This window comes from Sinohyriopsis cumingii, chromosome 5 (assembly GCF_028554795.1).
Source record: "Sinohyriopsis cumingii isolate HCF-2022 chromosome 5, ASM2855479v2, whole genome shotgun sequence".
In the NCBI taxonomy this organism is placed as follows: Eukaryota; Metazoa; Mollusca; class Bivalvia; order Unionida; family Unionidae; genus Sinohyriopsis; species Sinohyriopsis cumingii.
The window spans coordinates 97,215,497-97,241,106 of record NC_142965.1 but is presented as its reverse complement, the minus strand read 5'-3'; the positions used below and the strand labels follow the sequence as shown (position 1 = coordinate 97,241,106).

The 25,610-nt window shown below is 34.7% G+C and overlaps 1 protein-coding gene across 1 annotated transcript; it reads right to left on the bottom strand.

Annotated features, from left to right (window-relative positions):
• Positions 1–229: 229 nt before the first annotated feature.
• On the bottom strand, positions 230–2,941 carry LOC149799834 (uncharacterized). The gene is made up of 3 exons (XM_089957136.1): positions 2,761–2,941; positions 1,914–2,074; positions 230–359 (listed from the first exon to the last, which is right to left on the bottom strand). The coding sequence occupies exons 1-3, from the start codon at positions 2,911–2,913 to the stop codon at positions 323–325; spliced, it is 351 nt and encodes a 116-aa protein (XP_089813262.1). The 5' UTR covers positions 2,914–2,941; the 3' UTR covers positions 230–322.
• Positions 2,942–25,610: the final 22,669 nt, after the last annotated feature.

The window sequence follows — 25,610 nt, the reverse complement described above, 5'->3', positions numbered from 1 at the left end:
TTCTATTTCATATTTTTAAAACCGAAATCATTGTTTATATTGTCTCATCGCTGATGAAACATAAAGCCGCTCCTCAAATGAGATTATTCCTTAAACCATGAAATGCTTTGATATAGACAGAAGCAGACTGAAGGCGAACGTCTAAAAACAAGACTGATTGCGAAAGGTTGGTTGCAACAAATGATTTTGAAAGGAAATCTTTATTCATAATCAATACATTAATATGCACGTCAAACTTTCCGTTCAATCGAATTCACACAGAAAATATTTTTGTTTAAAATAAAAGACTCAGCTAGCAGTTACATCTAGACGATTTTTTTGGTCAATCAACGTGATGTAGCAATTTTACTTCATTGGCTCTGAAAAGAAAAGACCAGTACATTTAATGGCTTTGAAAAAGTAGCTTTTCTCAGACGAATGTTCAAAGTTAACTTGATGCTATTGTCAGACAACATTGTATCATAGCTTCTTTTTTTTCTGAGGAAAATATAATAATCAAATATTGTCGATGTATCGACATTGGGGTAAAGTAATGTGAAGAATAAACTATGGACATATTTAGTGATATTAACGCTCCTGTGGCCTAGTGGTTAGAGAGTCCGCTTAGGATGCTGGAGATCGCGGATTTGAACCCCAGCCGAGTCATACCAAATACTTATAAAAATGGTTCTATCAGCTGTCTTGCTTGGTGGTTAGCATTAAATGCTTAGTGTTAGGACTGGTCAGTCTGGTGTCAGGATAATGTGACTGGGTGGGACATCATGCTACATGCCTGCGTCATGATGCCCCAGTACTAGACATCAGTATAAAGTTTCACACTGCAGACATCGTAGCGATATGACTGAAATTTTTTAAAGCTACGTTAAAAGTAATTTTTTTAAAATACAAATAACATAAAAAACACACACAGAATGATATTATGATGCCCCAGTGCTAGACATAAACTTTCACATTGCAGTCATTGTACTGATTTTTTTAAATATAAAAACTACGTTAAAAATCCAAACACACAGAGAGTGATATTAAACAAAACAAATAATAGACCCCGAATACTTTGGGTACTTGGAGGTATCTTATTGGGGCGGATGGAATTGACGTTTTGTCGATTCATTAGAATATTTAAAGGGTAGATAGAATCACGTTTGGTATAATAACGTGCACGAATTATGCAAACATGATATGAACGAGGTAATTTGTCCATAGCACGCCCACACAATGTATGCAAAACAATGCATGCATTTCGAGTCGAAAAAGTCAAGATGACTAATGCATGTTTAACCCATCGGGTCATTCTGATAAAGTAATATTCGAAGTCAACCTTCAGAGAGAACAAGATCAGTGAATACTTAATGCTCTCTAGTGTCCTATTTAAATGAAAAAATGTTAAATCATATAACCAGGTAATCATTGGGTATATGTGGATAATGTTGACTATTAGAACGTCTCTAAGTCAATAAAATTCCAATTTCCCTGTATGTGAGCACACTTACAGCAAGCCTTGTTCAACGACATTCTTGCGTGTCACCATATTACGTTTAATGTTGCACATATTAGAGTTTAAATCTGTATGCTGGTGACAAATTTTACAGTGAAGTTTGTGGTTGTCTTTAGTTCAAAACCATGACAAGGTCAGATATAATCGAAGTTAGTGTATACCTGCGATGAAACTATTCACAGAGTTAATCATTTCTCAGATCTGCGATTTAAATTTTATATTCCTTTCACGCAAATCGAAGTTCTTGGTGCATGGGGACGAATCAGCTAAAAATCCATGTGAGTGTCATAGCCGACTATGAGTTTCATGGATTATGTCCCGCAAAAATTATACTCTCATTTGTGTGCATATAACATAATTGTGGAGTTAATTTTTGAAATCTCCATCGTTATATAAACGGTTGCAAACGTGGGGATACCTCATTAAAACTTCATCTTCGATGACCAGTGACTTTTTTAGAGCAGGATGCGCAGCAGTTCCCGGACCATTTTGAACAGAATTTTGACTTCGACGAATAGAACGAGCGAATGTCGGCGCAAGACCAATCCATGTAACCTGTATCTTCGCATTTTTGCTCGACTATAAAAAAAAAGAGATGTAACTAAATTATAAGAAAGAAACATATAAAATACGAGAAACAGAAGATTAAACTAGTTTGAAATAAGAAAAAAGTTAATGGAAAATATTACTTGATAGAATTATATGAAATTCAGCTGAATATATTAGAGTAGAAAAGAGTAAGATATATATGAGAATTATAACAGTAAGATTGTGTGAAATTTTGGATTATTTTCTTTTCATTTTGTCGGTAATAACCAATTCCTCTCACGTACCAACTACAAACTACACCGACTCAGATCTGCCGTCGCATAATGTGCCGGTAGACCCGGGTCTGTGCAGTTAGTAAGGTGTGATCAGTAGAACAAACAACAAAGACCTGATTTGTAGGCCTATTATACTACGGCATATCAGCATATATGTTGTTTGCATTTTGATTCGACTTATAAGCTAGTAAATACGGTACCAACTATTTATTCCGGTACCGTCTCGTTTGTTATTCTCGTCGCCATCCTACCCGACCCAGTACAAAGCATTAATCAGCATTAGAGTCCCATATATATATATATATATATATATATATATATATATATATATATATATATATATATATATATATATATATATATATATATATATATATATATACATATGTTTATGTGTGTGTGTGTGTGTGTGTGTGTGTGTCTACCTCATGAATTGCTCACCTTTGCACGTTTCACAACAGACGTTGCCAAAGTCAGAACAGAACCTCTTTTTGTGATTGTAAACTTCGTACATTTGTTTACACACATCGGAATCTCTGCAGGAGGGTGGATAAGTGGACGGCGCACTCGTCGAAAAAGGAGTCTTTGCACCATTAACTGTAGTGGTAGTTGGTTTGGGAGTAGTTACTCCAGATGCTATATATAAAATGACATATTCCTTTAGAAACTTATAACGATTTAAAATTTTATTAAAATAAGATTAAGGAAATGAAATCAAAATAGCTCTTTGCATGTGCAAAATGTCTCATGCAGAAAGCTTCACTGTCTATTCCGCCATCGTCTGTCATAACCGATATTTTGTTTTATTATTTGTTGTTACCAAATAGATGTCTACATGGTACGTTTCGCTGCCCATGATTCAATGCTTAAAACCTAACCAATAATTCTTAACATAATTAAAAGAAAGTTGTAAAAGTGACCAAGAATTTCTAAATCTGTCTTGTGGATTTAAAGCTGAACAAACAGTCTGTGCTTATTGCTTTCCATACGGAGACAAAGTTTTTCGTTTCATTAAAAGATGTCTCAGGGTTTGGCTTTTGTATTACTGTCATGTGCAAAATAATTCATCAAATATTTTATACATAATAAATGTCATGAAGATCTTTTATCGCATACATAGTGCGTGTATACATGTCATCCAGCATAATACATCATTGACCTTGATCTGCCGTTGTATAATTCACCGGCCTATCGGGGTCGTTACAGCTCATTTTTCAAACGATGTAAAGTGAACATATGAGTTGCAGAAAATAGAATGCGCTATTTTATGATTCTATAGGAGAATGCTTGATAATACTAGGCAAAATATCAAATGTATACATATAAAACTATTACACAGGTTAGATAATTTTCTAATGCGTATTCTAAGGAGATTCAAATCCAGGTGTCCGTGTAAACACACACACACACACACACATGACGATTATTTAGTATATTAAAATAGAGAATGAACATGCTTACGTTTTGAGACGCATAGGCCGTCAATACACCACTGTAAAATACATAGATTGACAAATATCAAATACTCTAATATGGAAATACATACGCACACATAAGCTTGGTCAGAATATAGAAAGAAATACTAATACAGAACAACCTGAACGAGGATACAATTCAAGAACTTCGGTATGATAGCATAAGTCCAAGCTATAGTCTAGTGTTTACATTATTTTAATCTTGATTCCAAAGGCCATTAAATTAGCAAGTGCTGGAAATATGCTGCCATGATTCAAAGATCTAAGTTATGATACTAACGGTATATAACACCTATCTTCTTATAGCTAATGTGTACAAAATGTGATACTTTACTGTCTATGTTTATACTAAATTATTTCCTATTGCATTTACAGTATTTGTTGTATCTACATGGCGTATTACTGCTTTAGATGTATATGCATTTTGCATAGGAATCAGTTTTTCCGAGTTATTAGTGTTGAGAAATATGAATTTAGGTTTAAACTGATTTTAAGAATAATGTAATTATATTTCCGGTGCGACTGCATTACCTACATGAAGTGTATGAATAATTTAAGTATTTATCTGTAAAGCCAAATACCTTATTCCCTGTTCCACATTGCGTGCCATCGGCAGCAATCTGACGGCCGCAGTATCCATTTTGGGGGTTGTAACACGTCAAGGATACACATATTTTATCTGGGTTTGGAATCTGGTATGAAAAAAATACTAGTATATATTATAGAATAAGGTCGCCTGAGCTGTTAACCGTTATGCTCCTCCCCCCCCCCCGCATGCTGACGGCTGGCATTTTCAGATTCCAGCTTAGGTTTCTCCTTGGGAATACTGTGTCATCGACAGCATTCAACCAACCCAAACGCGGTTTGGAATCATTTGAATATTTTGTAATGAGGTTGTTAACTTGGTGTTAAATATATGTCGTCACTGACTTTAATCTAACCCGCGAATAAAGCCATGCAAATCCAGTTTCGTTATATTGTATATTAAGTGTCCTTGTCGTATAATTGCATATCTGAAGTTATTTCTGAGTAGTTTAAAATATTAATACTGCCATTTATGTATATTTTACTTTGCTGTCCAGTACCTCTCGTCCCCGTTAAGATCGCGAAGGAAAGATTGATCAAACAAACAATGAAGTTGTCTTGAAACTTGAAGTAGCTGCTTAATCAAAAATCGAATTACGATGTGAAGCAAAGACGTAAAGACGGACACACAGACAAAGTGTTGAATAATATATCCGTCGTTAGCGTGTGCATGATTTTAATTTAAGATAAAGGATCATTCTACTTACACTGCATCTATATGAATCTTGTCCAAAGGCAATCTTACATTGCTCTTCTGCACTGTAGATCTGACCTGGGTAAAGTTTATTGTAATTATCGTAGTCCCCTTTATTATAAAACGTAGCTTCGTCTTTAACACAGGATCTGAAAGATGGCGTAATCAAAATGTGTATATGTGTGGGCATATATACACACATATATATATATATATATATATATATATATATATATATATATATATATATATATATATATATATATATATATATATATATATATATATATATATATATATGGTCAATTGGAAGAATTCGAACCCGCTCCCCTTGCGGAACGTTAATCACTGAGAGAGAGAGAGAGAGAGAGAGAGAGAGAGAGAGAGAGAGAGAGAGATGTTATCCATGCTTTAGTTTCGTTGGTTTCTTTTTCTTGACACAGCTGACATGAACGATTTGTGCCAAGGCTTGTTGGAGTAAAGCGGAATACACCGTTGATGCTGATCCTGTGCGAGAAGAATGTAGAGATCCGTCGCAAGTATAGGAAGATGGCAACTTAACCACCGCGCCTATTTTTAGGCTTTATTATATTAAAATAATATTAAAAATGGGAACAGCTGATTTACATCGGTTGTTATTGAATGCATGTTGACTGACATTATGTTTCGCCATAACATCGTGTCTCTCCGTGACACGTGTGCATTCACTCATTTGCAAAGGAAATTATATAGTGTTGCTCAAGACAGTGAATGATTTTTCTTTTGCTTATGCATATCAATACATTACAAATTAGAGTAGAAGATCACGTAACTGTTGGGTGTGGCGAGTAGAAAAGCATGTAAACTCTCGGGTGCGTCGAGTAGAAGACCGAGTAAAATGTAAGGCCTGACCTGTAGAAGACCACGTATATGTTGGGTGTGGCGGAGTAAATGATATTGGTTGAACTGATGACGCTTTGGGGCCCTGGTTTTCCATATTAAACACTATGAAAGTCTTCAACCCTACAATGTACCAGGTATCATTCGAGATAATATAAATTTTTGGATGACTGCTTTTGTCTTTCCCAATTATTTTTGTTGTTGTTGCAGAAATCGCCAAACTTAATTTTCCCCTGTCAGAAATGATTCACCGATGAATCTCGTTTACACCTCTGGTCTTTCCTTTTCCTTTTTATAATTGGTAAATATAAAGAGCAATGATATTTGCATCCATTGATTTTACAAAAAGGTATGTGATAACTCTCGTATAATTTTTCCAAAGCTAAAACCGCGTCCATTTTACTTTAACAAGACTAGCCTGAATCATTTGCGTTGCTTTCATCAGACAATTTTCAAAACGTGGCATTAGGAGAAGGCACGTCTTACAGTTATGCAAGCTATCAAAGAACTCCATGGGAACAGTATGCGGTATCTGATGCAGATTTGTGGACGTTTACGACTTCAGTTTGATTTTCGTCTGCTAAACTTAGATGAAATTGTCTTCTGAAAGATTATTATTTTATAAAATCTATTTTTTCTTTCTTTTTCGGCGTGGTTTAACAGCGCTTCCAACTCATTATCGACTTTATGTGTGGAGGAAATTGGCGTTAAGCGAATAAGCGTCTTTTATAAATGACACACCGTGGCAGCAGACACATGCTGTTTCGGTGGAGATTGATTGGACGGCCTATGGATTTAAAATAAGATGTTTGACCAACTGGGCTACTACGGTTAGCGTTTGAAGATGGAAACCTGCATGTGACATATTAATAAAAAGGGATTTGTTTTGTGAAATTCATATCTTGAAAAATGATAACAATTATGTCAATTGACAAATCAACAACCATAATAGTAAAAGCTGGATTGAATTGGAGGGAGAAATGAAATGGTGTTGAATTTAGTGACTATTCTTGTTTTATAGTGATTTGCATTTTCGCAATTTTATGTTCTGATTAATCATTTATAGTAGGATGGCACGTTAAAGACGAACGAATTTCAAAAGTTATATTTTCATTGTACTCCCACACTTTATCTCACAGTTTGATCTAGATACGACGGACATCTGATGTCGGTTTCCAATATCTGACTGCGTACACCTATTATGTGACATGCTAACTAAACTTGGGACAATACATAGCCCCGGGACACCACTGAACAAAGGTCAGAGAACAAGCAAATGTGGAATCCACCGATGTTTAATAATACGTTACTAAACAGATGTTGTCTTGTAACGTTGTTTACTCTGGTACCATTGAAAATGGAGACCAGCATAAGTTGTATTCAATTTAACTTGTCCCGTATCTTGCTAAAATCGTTCAAAATCGCATCTTTTACTGAAACACTCTTTTATGTATTGCACTTGCATTAATACAGCTGGAAAATTCTCAAATCATTCCTTATTTATTTAATGTTAACTTTATCTAAATATAGGTATCACCAAAATGTGAGATGTCATCAGTTATAAGAAAGCAAAAATATTATATAACATCAGATATTCTTCTTTTTCTGGTCATCTCTGAAGCAATTTCATTATTATGGCGTAATTCCGTAAGAAATTTTGTATTTTTCTTGTTTTCGTCAAATTTAGTTTCCTTTTTTACTCCAAGTCTAATGTCGAAAGCGCTTGCTTTTTTCGATCACTGCCATTTCACCTCTGTCTGTTTTTGATTCGACTAATGTGGGTATGTGAGAAAGATTGACAGTAGCTTCTCGTGAGTCGGTTGGCTTTTTCTCAGTTTTTCCATGTTCAACCCTTACAGCCATGTATATCCTATCATGGGATTAAATATGGTGCTAAGGTCACAAAACCTCGCAAGAAAATCCGCAACTTTATTGGCTAGGAATATTCATTCCTATTTGAAATACTATTCTCCGATACTTAAAAAAATTCCTTCATAAATAAATGCACCAATTTGGAAATAAACTAATTGCGAGTATATAAAAAAGTACAGAAATTTACAACGCCTCAGATGTGGCGACTTTCAAGAAAAGAAAATATCTAACAAAAACCCATCGTCAACAATTCCATAGCGCCTGACGTTCACTTATTTAAAAATTCTGTACATTTTAATATGGAAATATATTATGCATTAATACTTACTTTTGTGCAAGAGTTTTCTGAAAGGCGTCGATCGAACACTTGCTAAATTCCCATGCCCTGTGCGAGTATTCATCCACCAATCTTGGGAGATCCATCCACATGATGTTACCTTTGGAGCAACCTACGTCTTCATCATGATCAGCACCTAGACTATATATATATATATATATATATATATATATATATATATATATATATATATATATATATATATATATATAGCTACATAAGGATTTGTACGTATAATTCGACAAACATTCACCAAGCAGCAAAGGTCCAGTGTCCAGTTAGAATAAAAAGAATTAGGAATGATTCACGAATCATATCGTTTTGATTTAACTGTCGTAAAGACCCTAGTATGCCTCGAAATGGAAAAACCATTTTGGACTTATTGGTTGATATACCTGTTCTATGTTCACAACGAACTAGCTAAATTAGCTTTAACATATACGTGAAACATTGTAACAACTGATATGTTTCGTGTTTGTTTTTCAAATTCGGTTTGAAACAAATGTCATACAAATTCCTTCCCATGGCAGCAATCCAAATGTGTATCACATTCTCTGTGTAACTTCGTCAGTTTGAACAAATTAGCTAATACTTGATCATTTTGCACAAGTTGTTGAAATACATGTTCAAAACTGAAATAGGCATTAATATTCATAACACATACATACATACATACATACATACATACATACATACATACATACATACATAGGGAGAGAGAAAGAGGGAAAGAGAGGGGGACGGAGAAAGAGAAACACAATCAATTCATAACGGAGCAAAGTGTCCCTAATTATGTTTGTAATTTACCTATGTGCTAGCTCATGGCTAGCTACAATCATTGTATTAAAGTAGCCCGCTTCTTGAGCAAGGGAAACACCGGATCTCGTGCATACAGCGCTCATATAGGCAATGCCTGTAAAGAGAGACACAACTACTGCTGAGTAACATATCTATATTTTCCTCCCAGACTGGTAAGCCGCGAAAAGGGTGTCCGCCATCTTTGAGATTAAATATTATGACTGACTGAAAAGTGAATAGATGCATTCAGATCAACTGCTTTTTCCAGCTGCTCTAAATTTTCATAAAGGCGTAGAAATGTTCGGAACAATCCCCATCAATACCTTTTGATTAGATGGTACATGTGTACAGTGTTAAGTGGCATTTGAATTGAAAATGAAAGTGTAAATATTCCATTATTTAAGAGATCTAAGCAACAGAGTACAATGCTGTAGGAGTGGTATATGAGTTTTCCTTTCATTCCACACCTAATCAAAGAAATACACTTTTTACGCAACATAAAATATTACGAAAAGCCACCAGAATTCCACGGCTTAATGTGTGCCATTCGGCATTATTCGTTGTGTATTATAGGATTGTACTTTAAAAATTCCACGTATCTTCCAAGTATGTTGAATTGTGTCTCAAGTTTCAAATAATCGGGTCTTTGCTGTACACGATATTGGTTTCTAGATGTAAGTGAACATGGACTAAAATGATTTATTATGAGTGTCTTGCGTCAGGCTTTTCTCTGTGTCTCGCACACAGATTTATACAGAAAGACATACAAACACACACACACATAATATATATATATATATATATATATATATATATATATATATATATATATATATATATATATATATATATATATATATATATATATATATATATATTACCTGAAGAGCCGGTTAAACTGTACCTGGTAAATAAGAGAGTAGGAATTAAATTAAGTATACTAATCATTAATTTTACTTATATAAATTAGCAAAATGTATTCAGAAGGTCGTTATATCTGTCGAGAGCAGCATGAAATTAATGCGAAAGTGCAAATGCTTTAATATCAGTTATTTTCTCTCAATGACATAAATTGCAGGTGTGATTGGTCCTGTTTGGAAAAGTTCGATTTCGTTAAAAGTAAATGGCCATTCATACGCAGATAGTTTGAGAAACATTCCTTGGAGTTATGCGCCAAATTCGCTGCTGAGAAAAAAATAGTATAATCTTCGTTTATGAAATGAAATTTGTGTTGAAATAAATCAAATTCAGATTAGAGGGGAATTGTGGAAGGTACCTGATTGATATCAATACAGATACAATTAATTTAATTTTATTTCTTAAAATTGCATCGCACTCACCCGGAGAGCATCATAGCGTGATCGAAATCGGACCTTGACGGTATTCCAGGAGTATTCACCACCCAATCTTCGAACGCTGACAGGTAATCACCATCATTAATGGACCACACTCCATTCTTTTTGAATGGTTTCACATTTGTGTAGGGTCCGTCTGCTTCTTTCTGCACAAAAATGTATAGAATACGTCTCAGCATTGTATAAATTTGGTTGTTACCAAAATCACAAACACATTGGCTATTATTTGGTTTATATGTACAGGTGGCGATATTATCTCGATATCGACATGGTCACTGATCGATATTACTAATTTGTGAAGTTTGGTTCATTGGATGTACAAAAACTGATCTTAGTTCATGTCAAATGCTTTGTGTTCCACAGTATTTACATGGCGGTGGCAGAAGTCATGATTCAATGACTCTATTCTTCCATAACTCGGACGTCTCAAATGCTCTCTATGTCGATGGAAAAGAAACTGTTGCGTAGTCACTGAGTTAGAATTATGGAATATATATATTTTGAGCCACCTATTACATCGGGGACACCGTATTATTATTTGTCACGTATGTATTATTTCACTATATAGTAGGGTGTGAAAAAATAAAATCACGAGAGGTAAACTTACTTTACTTTACAATTACAGTGCATCTGAATTTAAGTTTTCTAACTGAAATAATGGTGAGAGAAAAGAAAAGGTTGAAGAAAGTTGTTGTTATCTGATGTTAATAAAGTACTTGGAAATTTAAATTTGCGGATCTTAACTAATTGAGAGTCTAATTATATAGTATATACTGATGATACTCAAGGAGGTTAGGTCTTCAATATAATACATAGCATAGGAAAAGTTGATTATAGGATTTTATGGTTTCAATGTCTCTTACCTTGACGACGGTAATTGCCTTGAGTGTGATGTCAATGGAGAAGGAGCGGCCTTTAATAGACTTGTACGTGAGGGCAACCTAGAGAGGATACACATTTATATATATATATATATATATATATATATATATATATATATATATATATATATATATATATATATGCGTGTCTGTGTATTGTGTGTGTGTGTGTGTGTGTCTGCGTATTGTGTGTGTGTGTCTGTATTACAGAGAGAGAGAGAGAGAGAGAGAGAGAGAGAGAATTGAGACCTGGCGTACTTTGCTTTCCTTACATGATTTTGTGTCATTAATTATCTTCTAAAAGCCCCCCAGAAAGCATCAATGAAAGGCTGTGTCGACTTTGGAATGCACGTATTCATAAGAGTTTTACTCATGTTTTCTTTAGATATAAATGCACGGAAAGCTGTGCAACATTGATATAGAAAATCGAATATTACTGCTTAGATATGCTTGGGATTAAAATAGATTATGACAAAAACAAGTTTTAGCAAGAAATACCTACGCCATTAATAACTTGTGAGACGTATTCTCTCACTCGGTTCATTGCGTTCTGGGTGACATTGTTCGCAAGAGCATAAAACCTGCAAATACACAAATCATTTCAGGATATTTGTTTTGTCTAGGAAAGAATTATGCACTATAATTTTGAATAGCTTTTAACTGACTTCTTCAAAAATGTTTTCAGTTACTTGGGTAAGTTTCCCGTCACTGTCAGTTGTAAAGAAAAATATAGAAGTTTCTCCTACTACGTAAGAAAGACAGTGTTGTGATAGAGTCGTTAACGTGCTATTAGTATGTGTGTATAGGGATTATCAGGACAAGTAAGTAAGACATTGTTGTGACAGAGTCGTTAACGTACTATTAGTATGTGTGTATACGGATTGTCAGGACAAGTAAGACATTGTTTTGACAGAGTCGTTAACGTGCTATTTAGTATGTGTGTACAGGGATTATAAGCACAAGTAAGTAAGACATTGTTATGACAGAGTTGTTAACGTACTATTAGTATGTGTGTATGGGGATTGTCAGGACAAGTAAGTAAGACATTGTTATGACAGAGTCGTTAACGTGCTATTAGTATGTGTGTATAGGGATTGTCAGGACAAGTAAGTAAGACATTGTTATGACTGAGTCGTTAACGTGCTGTTAGTATGTGTGTATAGGGATTATTAGGACAAGTAAGTAAGACATTGTTGTGACTCAGTCGTTAACGTGCTATTAGTATGTGTGTATAGGGATTGTCAGGACAAGTAAGAAAGACATTGTTGTGACTGAGTCGTTAACGTGCTATTAGTATGTGTGTATAGGGATTGTCAGGACAGGTAAGTAAGACATTGTTGTGACTCAGTCGTTAACGTGCTATTAGTATGTATGTATGGGGATTATCAGGACATTATCTTAGCCCTGATTATACAACGCACATCAAACTTGGTTATCCGAGAAATGGACACACAACAGAAGTAAATCTATAAAGCGTAAGTTTTTAAAATAAAGTATAATATTTTATATATATTGCATCCTTTTAAATGTTTTTGACTAGAACATCACGACAGCATGCTTCCAGATAATAAACCATTGCGTCCATTACTGCATTATTCACCGTTTATGACAATCAGTAGGGCACACTGGGGATGGTTGAATTGCGGGTTGGAATCTTGCAACAGTTCAGCTAAGGTCGTTTGATGCTACGTGTCTTTGGGAAAGTCACTTTACTGTCATTGTCGTTTCACTACAATAGCCTGGCACGTGTTGTTGTACCAAATAATCAATCAGTCAATGAGTCAATCGACGGATTTGTCCGCGCAGTAAAATACGCAACATGTATCCATATATCATATCACACAAGATGAAAAACATTATGATCAATCTTCGAAATACACATGGCATTGGGCGTAGTGCAAATATGTGCTTATTTATATTCGGATATGATTCCATATGATATAATAGTTTATTAAGGTTTCGTCTCTGTACTTTATAAAAAAGATTTACAATTCGACGGTTAAAATGTACAATGACTCCACTGTCGAATCCCCAGACAACATGGCACAGAATGAAAGCACATCATTTGTGTGGGTAAATTTTTCTGCACAATTTAACACGATAAGGCAGATTTTTGAACAAAACTTGCACAATTTTCTGGGAAGACTAACATTTCTGGGTCAATTTAAAATGTCCTCATTTACTAGCAATGATTGTAATCATGATTTATCAGTTTTCAAGCCCGCGAGCCGTGGACGTATTTCCCGCGGATCGATACAATACTCGTAATTTGTAAAATAATAAAAGAAAATTCATCTTTAAATGCCATCCGGGTTTAATAAAAATTTGATTGTTGCATCGCTTACGTCTTGCTTCCATCATTTCAGCTGGATACCTTTTATTTAAACCAGTTCCGGTTTATGAAAGGTTTCAGTGATGTTTCCCTCTGGCCATTGTTCAAGTCTGCACGTGGCCTTCGTGGTGATTTGAATTCGAGACCCTCATATAGCTAGTCATACTAAAATACCATGCATCCTGTATTGCAATAGCAAAATGTTGATGTTTTACATCATGTTAAACGGATTACTTTGTAAATAACAATCAACTCGTTTTCTGTAGAATTTCAACAGGCCACACACTATTGAGCAGCTCTTAAAAATATCAATTTTAATTTGTTTGATTTGGTAAATCATTAAGTTTCTTTGGTTTACTGCTTCTACTTAACATGATACGATTAAATCAACGAAAGGCAAGGAAGGAAACAATGGTTACTTACTTTTGCCAGACAGGAGGGTCCACTACAACAAGCAGTTCCACTCCGTACACTGCAGTGGCTCGCTTGTTTTTGTCTAAGGCGCTTTCTTCAACATTTATGCTGTCTAATGATCTCCTCAGATTCACAAAGAGACTCGTATTTGCAACTTCCTCCTCAACAACATCGGCTGTTAATAATAATAATAATAATAATAATAATAATAACAATAATAATAACTGTAATCATCAAAGCCAATAAAAGTATCAATCAATATGTTCTGCACTCGTTTCCCCATTCTTCATCCACTCTAATGTTTTAGTTCTAAATACGCGTTTCCCCACTTCGAAACACCCGAATCCCTCCTTTTGATTACATAAATATTGTCGCAGAACGTTTAAGCATTCCCTCTTGTCTCAATGTGAGGCAAACAGCTAATGAACAATTGACTGGATTTAAATAAACTTGTAAGTTGGTAAAGTTGTTATCTATGATGATATATCTAGTAGCTACATTTTGGTACCTGTTTGTCAAAAACTTCGTAAATGTTGAACTGCGACTATCACTAACACTACATTAACATTTTAGGTTCTAGTTTAATCGCTTGCTCCACAGTATGTGTTCTGTATAATAACACCGTCGGTTCCTCCTTTTGTTCGTCAGCGACAAATGTAGGTGGAAATAAACCAGAGTTCGAATGGTCATATTCACCCACTATCAGATATAATGCTGTAGCTTTATCTTGCCAAAAGCTCACAGAAGAAACTCCAAAACCACAATTACATATCCAGTAACGTCTTTTATGTGAAACTTACGTATAATCGTATCGTTCGTTAGGCGGATATTTTCACCATTTGCCATTTCTTCCCGAAGTACGTGAAGTGTGTCGTGGTACTCTCGATTACTATATAATCTATCCACAATACTTAGATCGGAAACTGGGGCGATATGGAAATACTTGTCTCCAATCCTTAAACTTCCATCCTGTAATAATAATAATAATAATAATAACAACAACAAACACCTTTCACAAGAATCAAACATCAATCGAATTTGCAGTAGATGTTGACAAATAAAACGCTCATATTATAATCTACGTCCTTTACAGATCCGAACCAATGGAAATTAAAATACTTTTTCCTCCCAAAAAATTGAATAAGAACTGGAAAGGTTGCTCATAGCCACAGTCGGACTTACCAATATCCTGGCACAGGGGCCTTTCGCTCTCCTGACACAACGGACAGTGAAAAAGGCGCTGTTTTCGATGTCGTGGTAGTATTTTCTTTCCTGTCAGGAAAATAAAATACAACATTTTTTTCTTCAAATTATTTACATTCATTGTGAGTCTTTCAAATTAAACTTACTATTTTAAATTATGTTTAACAATTTTGATAAGAACAGCTTGATTATTATAAACAACAGAGTTCTGAACTAATATATATATATATATATATATATATATATATATATATATATATATATATATATATATATATAATTTATTACTTTGGAATACAAACTAGCATGGGTTTAATTAGTATTTGACTAAGATTTTGTCCTGGGAAAAGCTGTCAAAAACTGGTAAGGGAAATAAATACTCATTCTTTGTAATATTCTCACAAACTTGATGTACTTTAAAGAGACAAAACTAGGTAACACCCATGTTGTAAAGTTTACAACATGTGAAACATTTGTTTTATAGATGCATATGTGCTCGGAAATTAGGTCCATGCTTATAGATTATTGCTGTTTAAAAATTCATTGCTGTAGGCTACAAAATGCTCTTTTATCTTGCTGCCATTAAGAACGGTGTTGCGTGATATATTAATGATGGGAAATAAGTATTTCTACTTGTCAAAATATGCCGAAATATTTGTATGATGTGCAAGTAGATTCGACTGAAGAAATGTGAAAAATAATTCACTGCTTTATTTCCATACTACACGTTTAATTGTGCAATACTGTAATGTTTAGTTTGAAGTAGAGCCTTAAGCTTTTGGGATCAGAATCTGGGGTTATACATTAGGGTTAAGGATGTTAATCCGTGGTTTATGATCTGACACTATTAACTTACAACTTTCCCTATGAATGGTTCTTTCACGGCTATCTTGGTACCGTCGGGCATCGCCTCGACAACGTACATGTCGGTGTCAGCACGTACGTAAGGATTTTCTTTGAGATGAAGGTTCATTGATTTCTTCCCTCCTTTCAGTTGGAACCTTAATTCCTCTGATAAACCAAGGTCTAGATGACGCTTCTGTGCGTCATTATTCAGATCTCTGAGCCATACAATTTCATAAGCTCCTGGAAAACCAATAAATAACAAAATAAATAAATAAATATTATTGATAGATCAGTCAAATACTGTCTAAAATGTATATTTGGCTGGGGGGTAAACCTTTTTTATATTGCAGTATAATGCCAACATTGTTAAATGTATCGGTCACCGTCGTACATTAATTCACGAATGCATCAAACGTTTCAACTAAACGTGCCACAATTGTTCCCAGTAAATATGTTAATCGAGAAAACCGTCAACATTCGGTAGTACCATGTTACATGGATTAGTATGAGAAAAAAACAAATTATCGAGCAAGTAATTAATGAACAAAACATCGATCATGTCAGGCACCAAACGACATAGCTTAAAAAAAGATCGAGTGTTGTTTGAAATTAAAGTAAAGTATGTAGCTCTCTTGCATGTATATAATAATAATAATAATAATAATAATAATAATAATAATAATGAGGACATTGTATAGCGCTTAATATTTAGAAGACAAAAAAATAAAACTCCATGAAATTAAAAAAATAATATGCTCAAACTATTTAAGGTAGGGAACAGTATTAGGTCTTTAAGTTTGTTCTTGCAGTCGAAATAAGTGTGTTTTAAGAGCACTTTTGATTGGGATCACTGTATCTTTGTGTCGAAGTTCAGAGGCAATTCATTCCACGTTGCTGTGCCCTGGCATGCAAAAGAACGTTGTCCATATGACTTCGTAACCGTAGTGGGAATAACGAGTATACGATTGTCAGAACAGGAGCGTACGTATCGTGCAGGTGTATACACATGTGTGACGTCGGATAGGCATGTTGGACTAGAGTCCGTCATTGAAACGTAGCACAGAGAACACATTTTGTGTTTGATTCTGGATCTAATGGATAGCCAGTGTAGGGTACAGAGTAGCAGGGAGGTGTGTTCTGATCGTGGTACTCCAAGTATGATCCGAGCAGCTGTGTTTTGAACTTTTTGAAGTTTCTGAAGTAGATATTGGGTTGAACCGGACAGAATTGAGTTACAATAGTCCAGTCTTGAGAGTACTAATGAACATACAAGTGTTTTAGTGGCATCAACTGAAATACATTTGCGAATGGAGCTGATGTGTCTCAGCTCAAGATATGCAGCCTTGCATATGTTCATGACATGTTGGTGCAATGTGAGAGTACTGTCCAGAGTGACACCTAGGTTTCGTACTGACTGTGTGAATTTAATATTGGTGTAATGATTGTTTAGGTAAAGGATGTGACTGAAAGAGCTTTTGTTTTGTGATTAGAACGGCCTCAGTTTTATCATCATTCATCTGCAGCTTGTTACATGTCATCTATGATTTCACATCAGAAATGCACCATCAACACCTTGGATGGTAGCATCAGCTTCGCTTGGGTGGCTAGATTTGTATATAAGGGTGTCGTCAGCGGCGTACAATTGATGAGACACTGGATGACAATATATGACACTTGAGAGCGGCTGTGTGTATATTATGAAGAGAACATGTCCAAGAACAGACCCTTGCTGAACATCACATCATAGATTAACTGGGCTGTAGTGCATTCCATTTGCAGACACAGGTTGTGTCCTGTTGACCAAGTAGGACTTGAACCACAGTTAGGCCAAATACATGCTGGAGACGGTGAAGTGTATATAAATACAAATATATGAAGACAACAAGCTTTGCAAAATTTAACAAATAATTTACTTTTCTGAAAAACAATGTATAAAAGAGGAAAATAACTTACATTCTTAAGAATCAAATCCAAAACTAATCTAAGAATTATCCAAGAATTATTACATTAGATGTCCTAATAATAAAATGTTCTAATGAAATTTGAAGTCGAGTTCATACGAAAATCCAAAATGGAAGGCAATGACGTATGTTATAGCTAGTATACTGATGTTGTGTCCATAGTTCTTTGTTATGTCACAGAAGATAATATTTCAATCTTTGAATTTCCTAATAAAATTTCAAGAAATGTCTTTGCCCAAGAATTCTGTATGAGTACTCAAATGTTTCCAGGAAAAAGAATATTTCCAAAAATAAAACTTTTTTTGTATTATCTGAACTTGGAATGAGCATAATAAAAACAAATGCTATTTGGATTGGAAATAAGAAGTTTTCTAATGCAAGAATGTGTCCCGATACGGAACTCAACTGGTGTTCTTCCAATTTTAAACTGTTTGGCATCGAGTTTCCTCTAGACTTACAACAAATGTCGGAAATTATATATAGGAAAAAACTAATACAAAATCCAGAAAAATTCTGGCATACTAGAGTTAAAGATATCTTTCATTTGTAGGTAATGTAATTGTTGTAAAAACTCTTGTACTGTCCATATTCATACATCTTTTTTCAGCACCTCCAAATGCATCAGCCAAAAATGAATCAGGACTAAATCGTACCTTATTTAAGTTTGCGCACGGTGGAAAATTAGAGACGATTAAACGTGACATACTAGTGACCTCGGAGAATAAGAGAATATTAAATATGATACACATTTATTCATTCATCTTATATTAAGATAAGATGGGTTAAAAGATTACTTGAAAACGAGGATGGAGCGTGGCAAAACCTAGTGTCACTGAATTGTATAAATTCTTTTATTTATTGGATACATGTGCTAGGGTTTCGTTTTTTTGTGTACAACGATACCCGAGGGTGATTTATGTATCTTGTACAATATTTCGAAAAAGTTCGGTTCATCCTATGCTGCACGTGCGAATGCTTTAAATGGGAAGAACCGAATGCTTCCAGCGCACAGACAATGTATGACGAATTCGTCTGTGTATAAATGCCCCACCGTAAGATTTAATGTTCATTGCGGAACGCCTTGTCAGTGAGCGGTCTACTTTAAGGACTAGCACAGAATTATCAGAGTGATGGAGTCGACGTGGTGCCAGTTGCAGAGCTAACCATGGAAGTTGACCATAGCAGATGTGAAGCCGAACCATAGCAGTCGTAGAGCTGAATAAACGGTGTTGCTGGTCGATCAGCAGGTGATCGGGCGTTGCTGACAGAGATTGGTGAGCGCTGACTGCTTGACTGACCAACGTGGAATACTAACGGCTTGATTGGCCAGTGTGACTGGTAGCCGAGTGTGCTGGTGACGGAGTGTGTAACTCCATACATGTAATCTTTTAGCCGTGGGCTAATTTTGGGGGTTCGCAAAATCCAGTGTGGTTTTGGACTGTAAAGATAATTTGTTTATATGTTCCTTTTGTTTACATAATTTCACTATTTGAGTGAATACATTTTACCATGTGAGTAAAATACTACATTTGTTTTACTATTTGAATAAAATACATCAATCTTTTCCTGTGAAATCCATGTGAATTATTCACCCGTTGTTATTGTACTATATAAGGTCATTTAGTTGTATTTTCATTATGTACGTGCGTTTTATGTTAATTAATCCAATATTTTGATGATATACACGCACATGATAATAATAATTGATTGCTTATTCAAGTCGTCGTTATTAAACATTGTATTTGTATCACCATCAAAAGTGTTCTGTTGTAAATCTGAAATCCAACCCGGTTATCTTGTTACACCTAGTCAATACAAGTATATTCAGAAATATGAAGGATATTTAGAATTTAGGGAGGAGAAAATTAGAAATTTGTAAGCTCATTAAAAACAGTTTTCGGAGAGATGTAAGTTTGGTAGTATTGAATTAGAAAGAGGATCCGCAAAATCTAAATTAGTATTTATACCTAAATTTTCTAAACTTGTTCCACCGAAAAAGTTCCATCAATATATCTCCTGGAATGATGCTGGCATTGAAATTATTAATGATTCAGTTAATGATCGCGGTAATGTAATACCTTTTGTAATGATAAAACAAAAGAACCGGATGCGACAATTTAAAAAAAATACTTTTAATATCCAGAATTCCAAAATCTTGGAAAGATGCAATCAAAAACCATTTGGTTCACAATATGTTTGATAAACAGAAGGGTAAAATGATGAACTTAAAAAAAGGCATTGAAATTTGTTAGCATAGATTATTTTGAAATGGTAAAGAGTTAACACACAGCTAAGCAGGAAACGTGGATGTAATATTTAAATAAAAATATTAGAAATGAAGATTGGTCCAAGGTTTATAACCGGCAAAACTTTGCACTGAGGATAAAAAAAATGATCTCTTTCAATTTTAAATTCATTCATAAAAGAATTGTAAGTAATAACCTTTTGAAAAGGATTAAATATTAATATACTACAAGTGCATTTTCTGTAAGAGCGCCAAAGAAAGTATTGAACATATATAATATTACTTCAAAGTTGTGGTACTCTGTTACTCTACTTTATGCATATTGGTTTCTAAATATTGTCCATTTTTCCGAAAAAGAAATAATTTTGGGAAGTGAACAGCTGGACATTGTGTGCAATTTCTAGTTTATTTTGTCGAAATTTAACATGCAAAATTATTCCACTTATGTTTCCAAGCAAATAGTTGAAGGACATGAGAATATTGAAATGCTCCTAAGTTAAACAAAAGAAAAGATCAATTTCTTAAAAAATGGGCATAAACCATAAACTTGTAAATGTGCAATGCAGGAAACATGAACTAATACTGTAATATTTCGAAGTCTATGTCACCTATACACTGATACTTGTGTCAGCCTATCCAATTTGTGTCGAATGAGATTGCTTATAATATGCATGTATGCATACGTGTGTGCGGGTGCATATGCACCTTTTCCTTTTTTGTGTATTATTTATTGTCCATAGATTAATTGATAACCAGAAATGTTTTGATTGTAAGGTGACCTTGGGATGGTGTCCCGCGACCCATCGGTCATCATATCACGGGGATATTAATGAATTCATTACATATAAAATGAAAACCTCCATAAAAGCAAACCATAAACAAAAACAAAAGAAAACAAATTAATGTTGCACAGCAAGAAAGGATGGATAAAATCGAAGGTAAGGGAACAAGATACCTTAAACACCCTCTATATATTGGACTGTATGTCAGTGCAACCTTATCTGTTTTTCGGTCGTTTTTTATGTTGAAGAACAACGAAGCGCATCGACGACCCTTGGCTAGGTGACATGATGTATTTATATCATCTATATAGAATTTGGGGACATTTAGTTAAAGCTGGAATTGATTTTCACATTGTCTAATGCTGCTACTACACCTGAAAGCCATGTTTACTTCTCTTTTATTCACAATATAATTAATGCTAGAAACAGTTTGCCTTCAATCAACAAAGATAGATCAAAACAGTGCACAAATTTAACTGTAATGAACAAGTTAGTGTGCGACACACTAGAAGTTTAATAAAGTTTTAGTTTTGTCTTAAATATAAATTTTAAATATCCTTCCAAAACGCAATTGGTTTAGTTTAATTGCGAAATTTAATCATTTCAAAAGAGATTTTATATTGTTTTCTGTCACTCAGATTGAGATTTCTTTGGTTACATTCGATGAAATGTAATTCTCAAATATCGGAGTTTATGAGGCTTTTGTTGTTGTTGTGGGGTTTAACGCCATTTTTCAGCACGATAGGCTATACATGGCGGCCAGTATTAATGGTGGAGGAAGAACCCGGAAAACCCCGGAAAGAACCACCGACCCACGAGAAGCTACTGGCAAGCTTTCTCACATGCCCACATTGGCTGAATCTTAGACTCGAACCGCCGCAGACAGAGGTGAGATGGCAGTGATCCGTAACGAAGAGCGCTTTAGACCACTCGGCCACTCGGGGCCCCTTTATGAGGCAAGGTACAATGCATCCAGCGTACACAAAAAGAATGAAAGCAATTTGAAGTAATTAAAATGAAGTTAAAAAATTGACATGTGAAGAGCAATAATATATTAAGATAACTTACCTGCGTCAAGTACAGCTACTGTACAAAACAGTAGGATGAAACGATAATCGTTCATTTTGGTTCTGTGATACAGGTAATTTAGCTTCCACCTCGAAAGCAAATAATTTTCTCTGTGAAAAGGTGTGGTTTATGTAGATAAGAAAATCAATACAAATCCGCTTGACATCTGATGAAAAGTGCAAACAGCAGCTATATGATGCAACAAGACGATAAGATAGGCTAATCTTCTTAAAATTATCTTCTTAATCAGAAAATAAGAACTATACATGTACCATTCATGAGGATATAAGCGAAGAAAAAAAGGATGAGAATTAAGTAGGATAAAACGATACCTCCCTTTTACCTGTCAAGACACATCTTCATTATTATTTTTCCTCCTAATATGATAGTCTATAATCATCTACACTTTGTAAATTTTCTATGTGGCATGATACGATTTGCAAGTCTGTATTACATATAACCATACGGAAGTAGGATTTGTATCTCATGACAAAGATTTGAATGTGTGGTCCATTTTTTTTACAATAAATTATACGTACTTACAATTTAGTTTATGCATTATTCAGGAAAGTTCACATGTCACCTTGGATTTATACACATACAAAAGAAAATATTTAAGTTGTTGATGGGCTTAGGCTTAAAGATTATGACTGGGATTTCTTGGATTAGCACACAAGCGATGTTAATCGTATTTACATCAATTTAAGTTCCTGTCAAGAACAAAATACCGACACACACACACACACACACACACACACACACTGAGTGGGCTGTATTAGTTTCAGTCGACAATATATGCTCTTTCAGCATGAAAATTACATTGAATGCCCGAACAATATAGATAGTGCATAGGCTTACGTTGAAGGTATAGTATATGATCTTGTGATTAATGCAAGAATGACTTAAAGAGTGTATGATCTTGTGATGAATGCATGAATGAGGTAGAGAGTGTATTTGGTCTTGTGATGAATGCACGAATGACGTAGATAGTGTATGATCTTGTGATGAATGCATGAATGACGTAGATAGTGTATGATCTTGTGATGAATGCATGAATGACGTAGATAGTGTATGATCTTGTGATGAATGCATGAATGAGGTAGAGAGTGTATGATCTTGTGATGAATGCATGAATGACGTAGAGTGTATGATCTTGTGATGAATGCATGAATGACGTAGAAAGTATATGATCTTGTGATGAATGCAAGAATGACATAGAAAGTATATGATCTTCTGATGAATGGGTGAATGGCCTAAAGAGTATATGATCTTGTGATGAATGCATGAATGAGAGAGTTTACGATCTTATGATGAATGCGTGAATGTTGTAGAGAGTTGTATGGTCTTATCATAACTGAGTGCATGCCCATGACGTAGAGAGTGTATAGACTTAAGATGAATGCGTGAATGGTGTAGAGATTGTATTATCTTGTTTTGAATGTATGAATGAGATAGAGAGTGTATGATCTTGTGATTAATGCCTTTAAAATCGTTACAAAATGTCACTACTTCAGTGAACACAAAGTCAGTTTAATGCCATTAAAAGCAAGCAATAATACAAATGCACATCATCATTGGAAACGCGTATTTGCAAATTTAGGAGCAATTATTGGGTAAAAATACATCAGAAATATCCGTAGAAAAGTGGATGTATGTTAAATTGTTTTGCTATATTGTTCGTGCTGTTAGCTTCTGCATGGAGAAAAGCGGTGAAGAGAGACACTCTTTCCTTGGAAAATTACTTCTTTATAAAAAATAAAATGAATGCCACATTCAGTATGTGGAAGTATTGGACGGACAAAACTTTCGAATGCCAACTATTTTTCATTTTATCTTATTTTATTGGCATAAATATTACCAAATGGGGTTGGCCTTCAAGTTCTCACGGCTTAATATAAGACATTCCCTTACAATCGATAAGAAACGTACATGGATAGCGGCAGAAAAGTAATAAGGTTTCATAGTTATAAGTGAACATACACGATTCATGAAACAAACTAGGTGTGTTTGTACGGTTGTGTGTGTGTGTGTGTGTGTGTGTGAGAGAGAGAGAGAGAGAGAGAGAGAGAGCAATTAATATGTTAATGATCCTGGCAGAAGTTGGATAATTGTAAATACATTAACATGAATAAAGTGACTAAAATCGACAACACCGTATCTATATCAAAATGCAGTAACTGACTAAGTAGAGAAATAGAATTGTGAATATTAATGTTCGCTGCAAAACCAGATTACAAATTATTTTTAGTCGTTGAAAAGCGGAGATTATGTAAATTTTGAACCAATTTCTTACGCTGTTGTATAATGCATTTGCAATTCTATTTGCATGCATTTTCCTTGTAATTACCAAAATCACATAATGGATTATCTTTCAAATGACCGAAATAAAAATCCTTATTTAAATCACTAAAGTTATTTCAAAGTTTAGTATGCAGAATATATATAATTTCCTGTTGTCGACGAAAACATGGACAGCACAGGTGTTGTCTTGGCATCTAATTTACCTCTGAAGAGAGAATGGTTATTTGAACCTTTTATAGCATCTGGGAGTGAGTTCGTAACACAGATATAATAGCGTAGAAATGAGTTTCTATTTATTTCGAGTCTGGCATTAATGAGATTAAAACTATTTCTATTCCTCTTTCCCGTTTGTCTCACAAAGCAGTGGCGTTAGAAGATCAACGAGATAAGGAGAGAACCGTTTATAATGTTTAGAAAGTGGTATAGCAAGTGATTTTTTTTCTATGCGCCAAAGTAGACCAAACAGTTCCTCATAACTCTTACGACACGAAGCACTTTTGGTAAAACTAATCACAACTTTCCCTGCTTGTAAGTTTAATTTTGTTCTGATCTTACAGAGTCCTCAGCTAACCAATCATCATATCAAGATCAAAAAATTCTAGTTAGGGGCGAATGTATATCAAATATATCCCGTATTACGTCCTTCGGCTAAGGCAGTTAAAACTGTTTAAGGTCAACAAATATATGTTATCAATATGTTTAGCTCATTGACCACAGACTACTGAGACTAACGCCAGGTATTTGTGGAGCTCAACAAAGGAGATTATTTCAGATGAGAATTTTAGTTTAGAAAAAAACCGGTTGAAGCTTACGCGAGACTCACATTACCTCATTTTGGGTTGGATTAAAGTCAACCAACCAGGGTCTTGACCATTGGTATATCATTTGTTAATCCGTGTTCCGTACATATTTGTAAGATATATTTGAGGAACACGCCAGTGAACTATTATTTTTATAGGATTAACAATCATTAACAATCATTAGCGCAGTTTCATTCAAAACAAACAGACTCACAAACGAGTTCATGCTGAACAGAAGGCCATTTTGTTGATAATGAAGTTCTATATAAAACTCTATTGTACAAGATCCATAGGTAGCATTCGCGCAATGAATTTCAATGGCAGTTCTCTATATTGGAAACTTGTAAGCTTACTATACTCTATCGAAAGCATTACTGACATCAAGGAACGTTGAACACGTGATTTCATTCGCATCAATATATTAGTATAACATGTGATTAAGGTCATGTTTTTGATCGGCCTG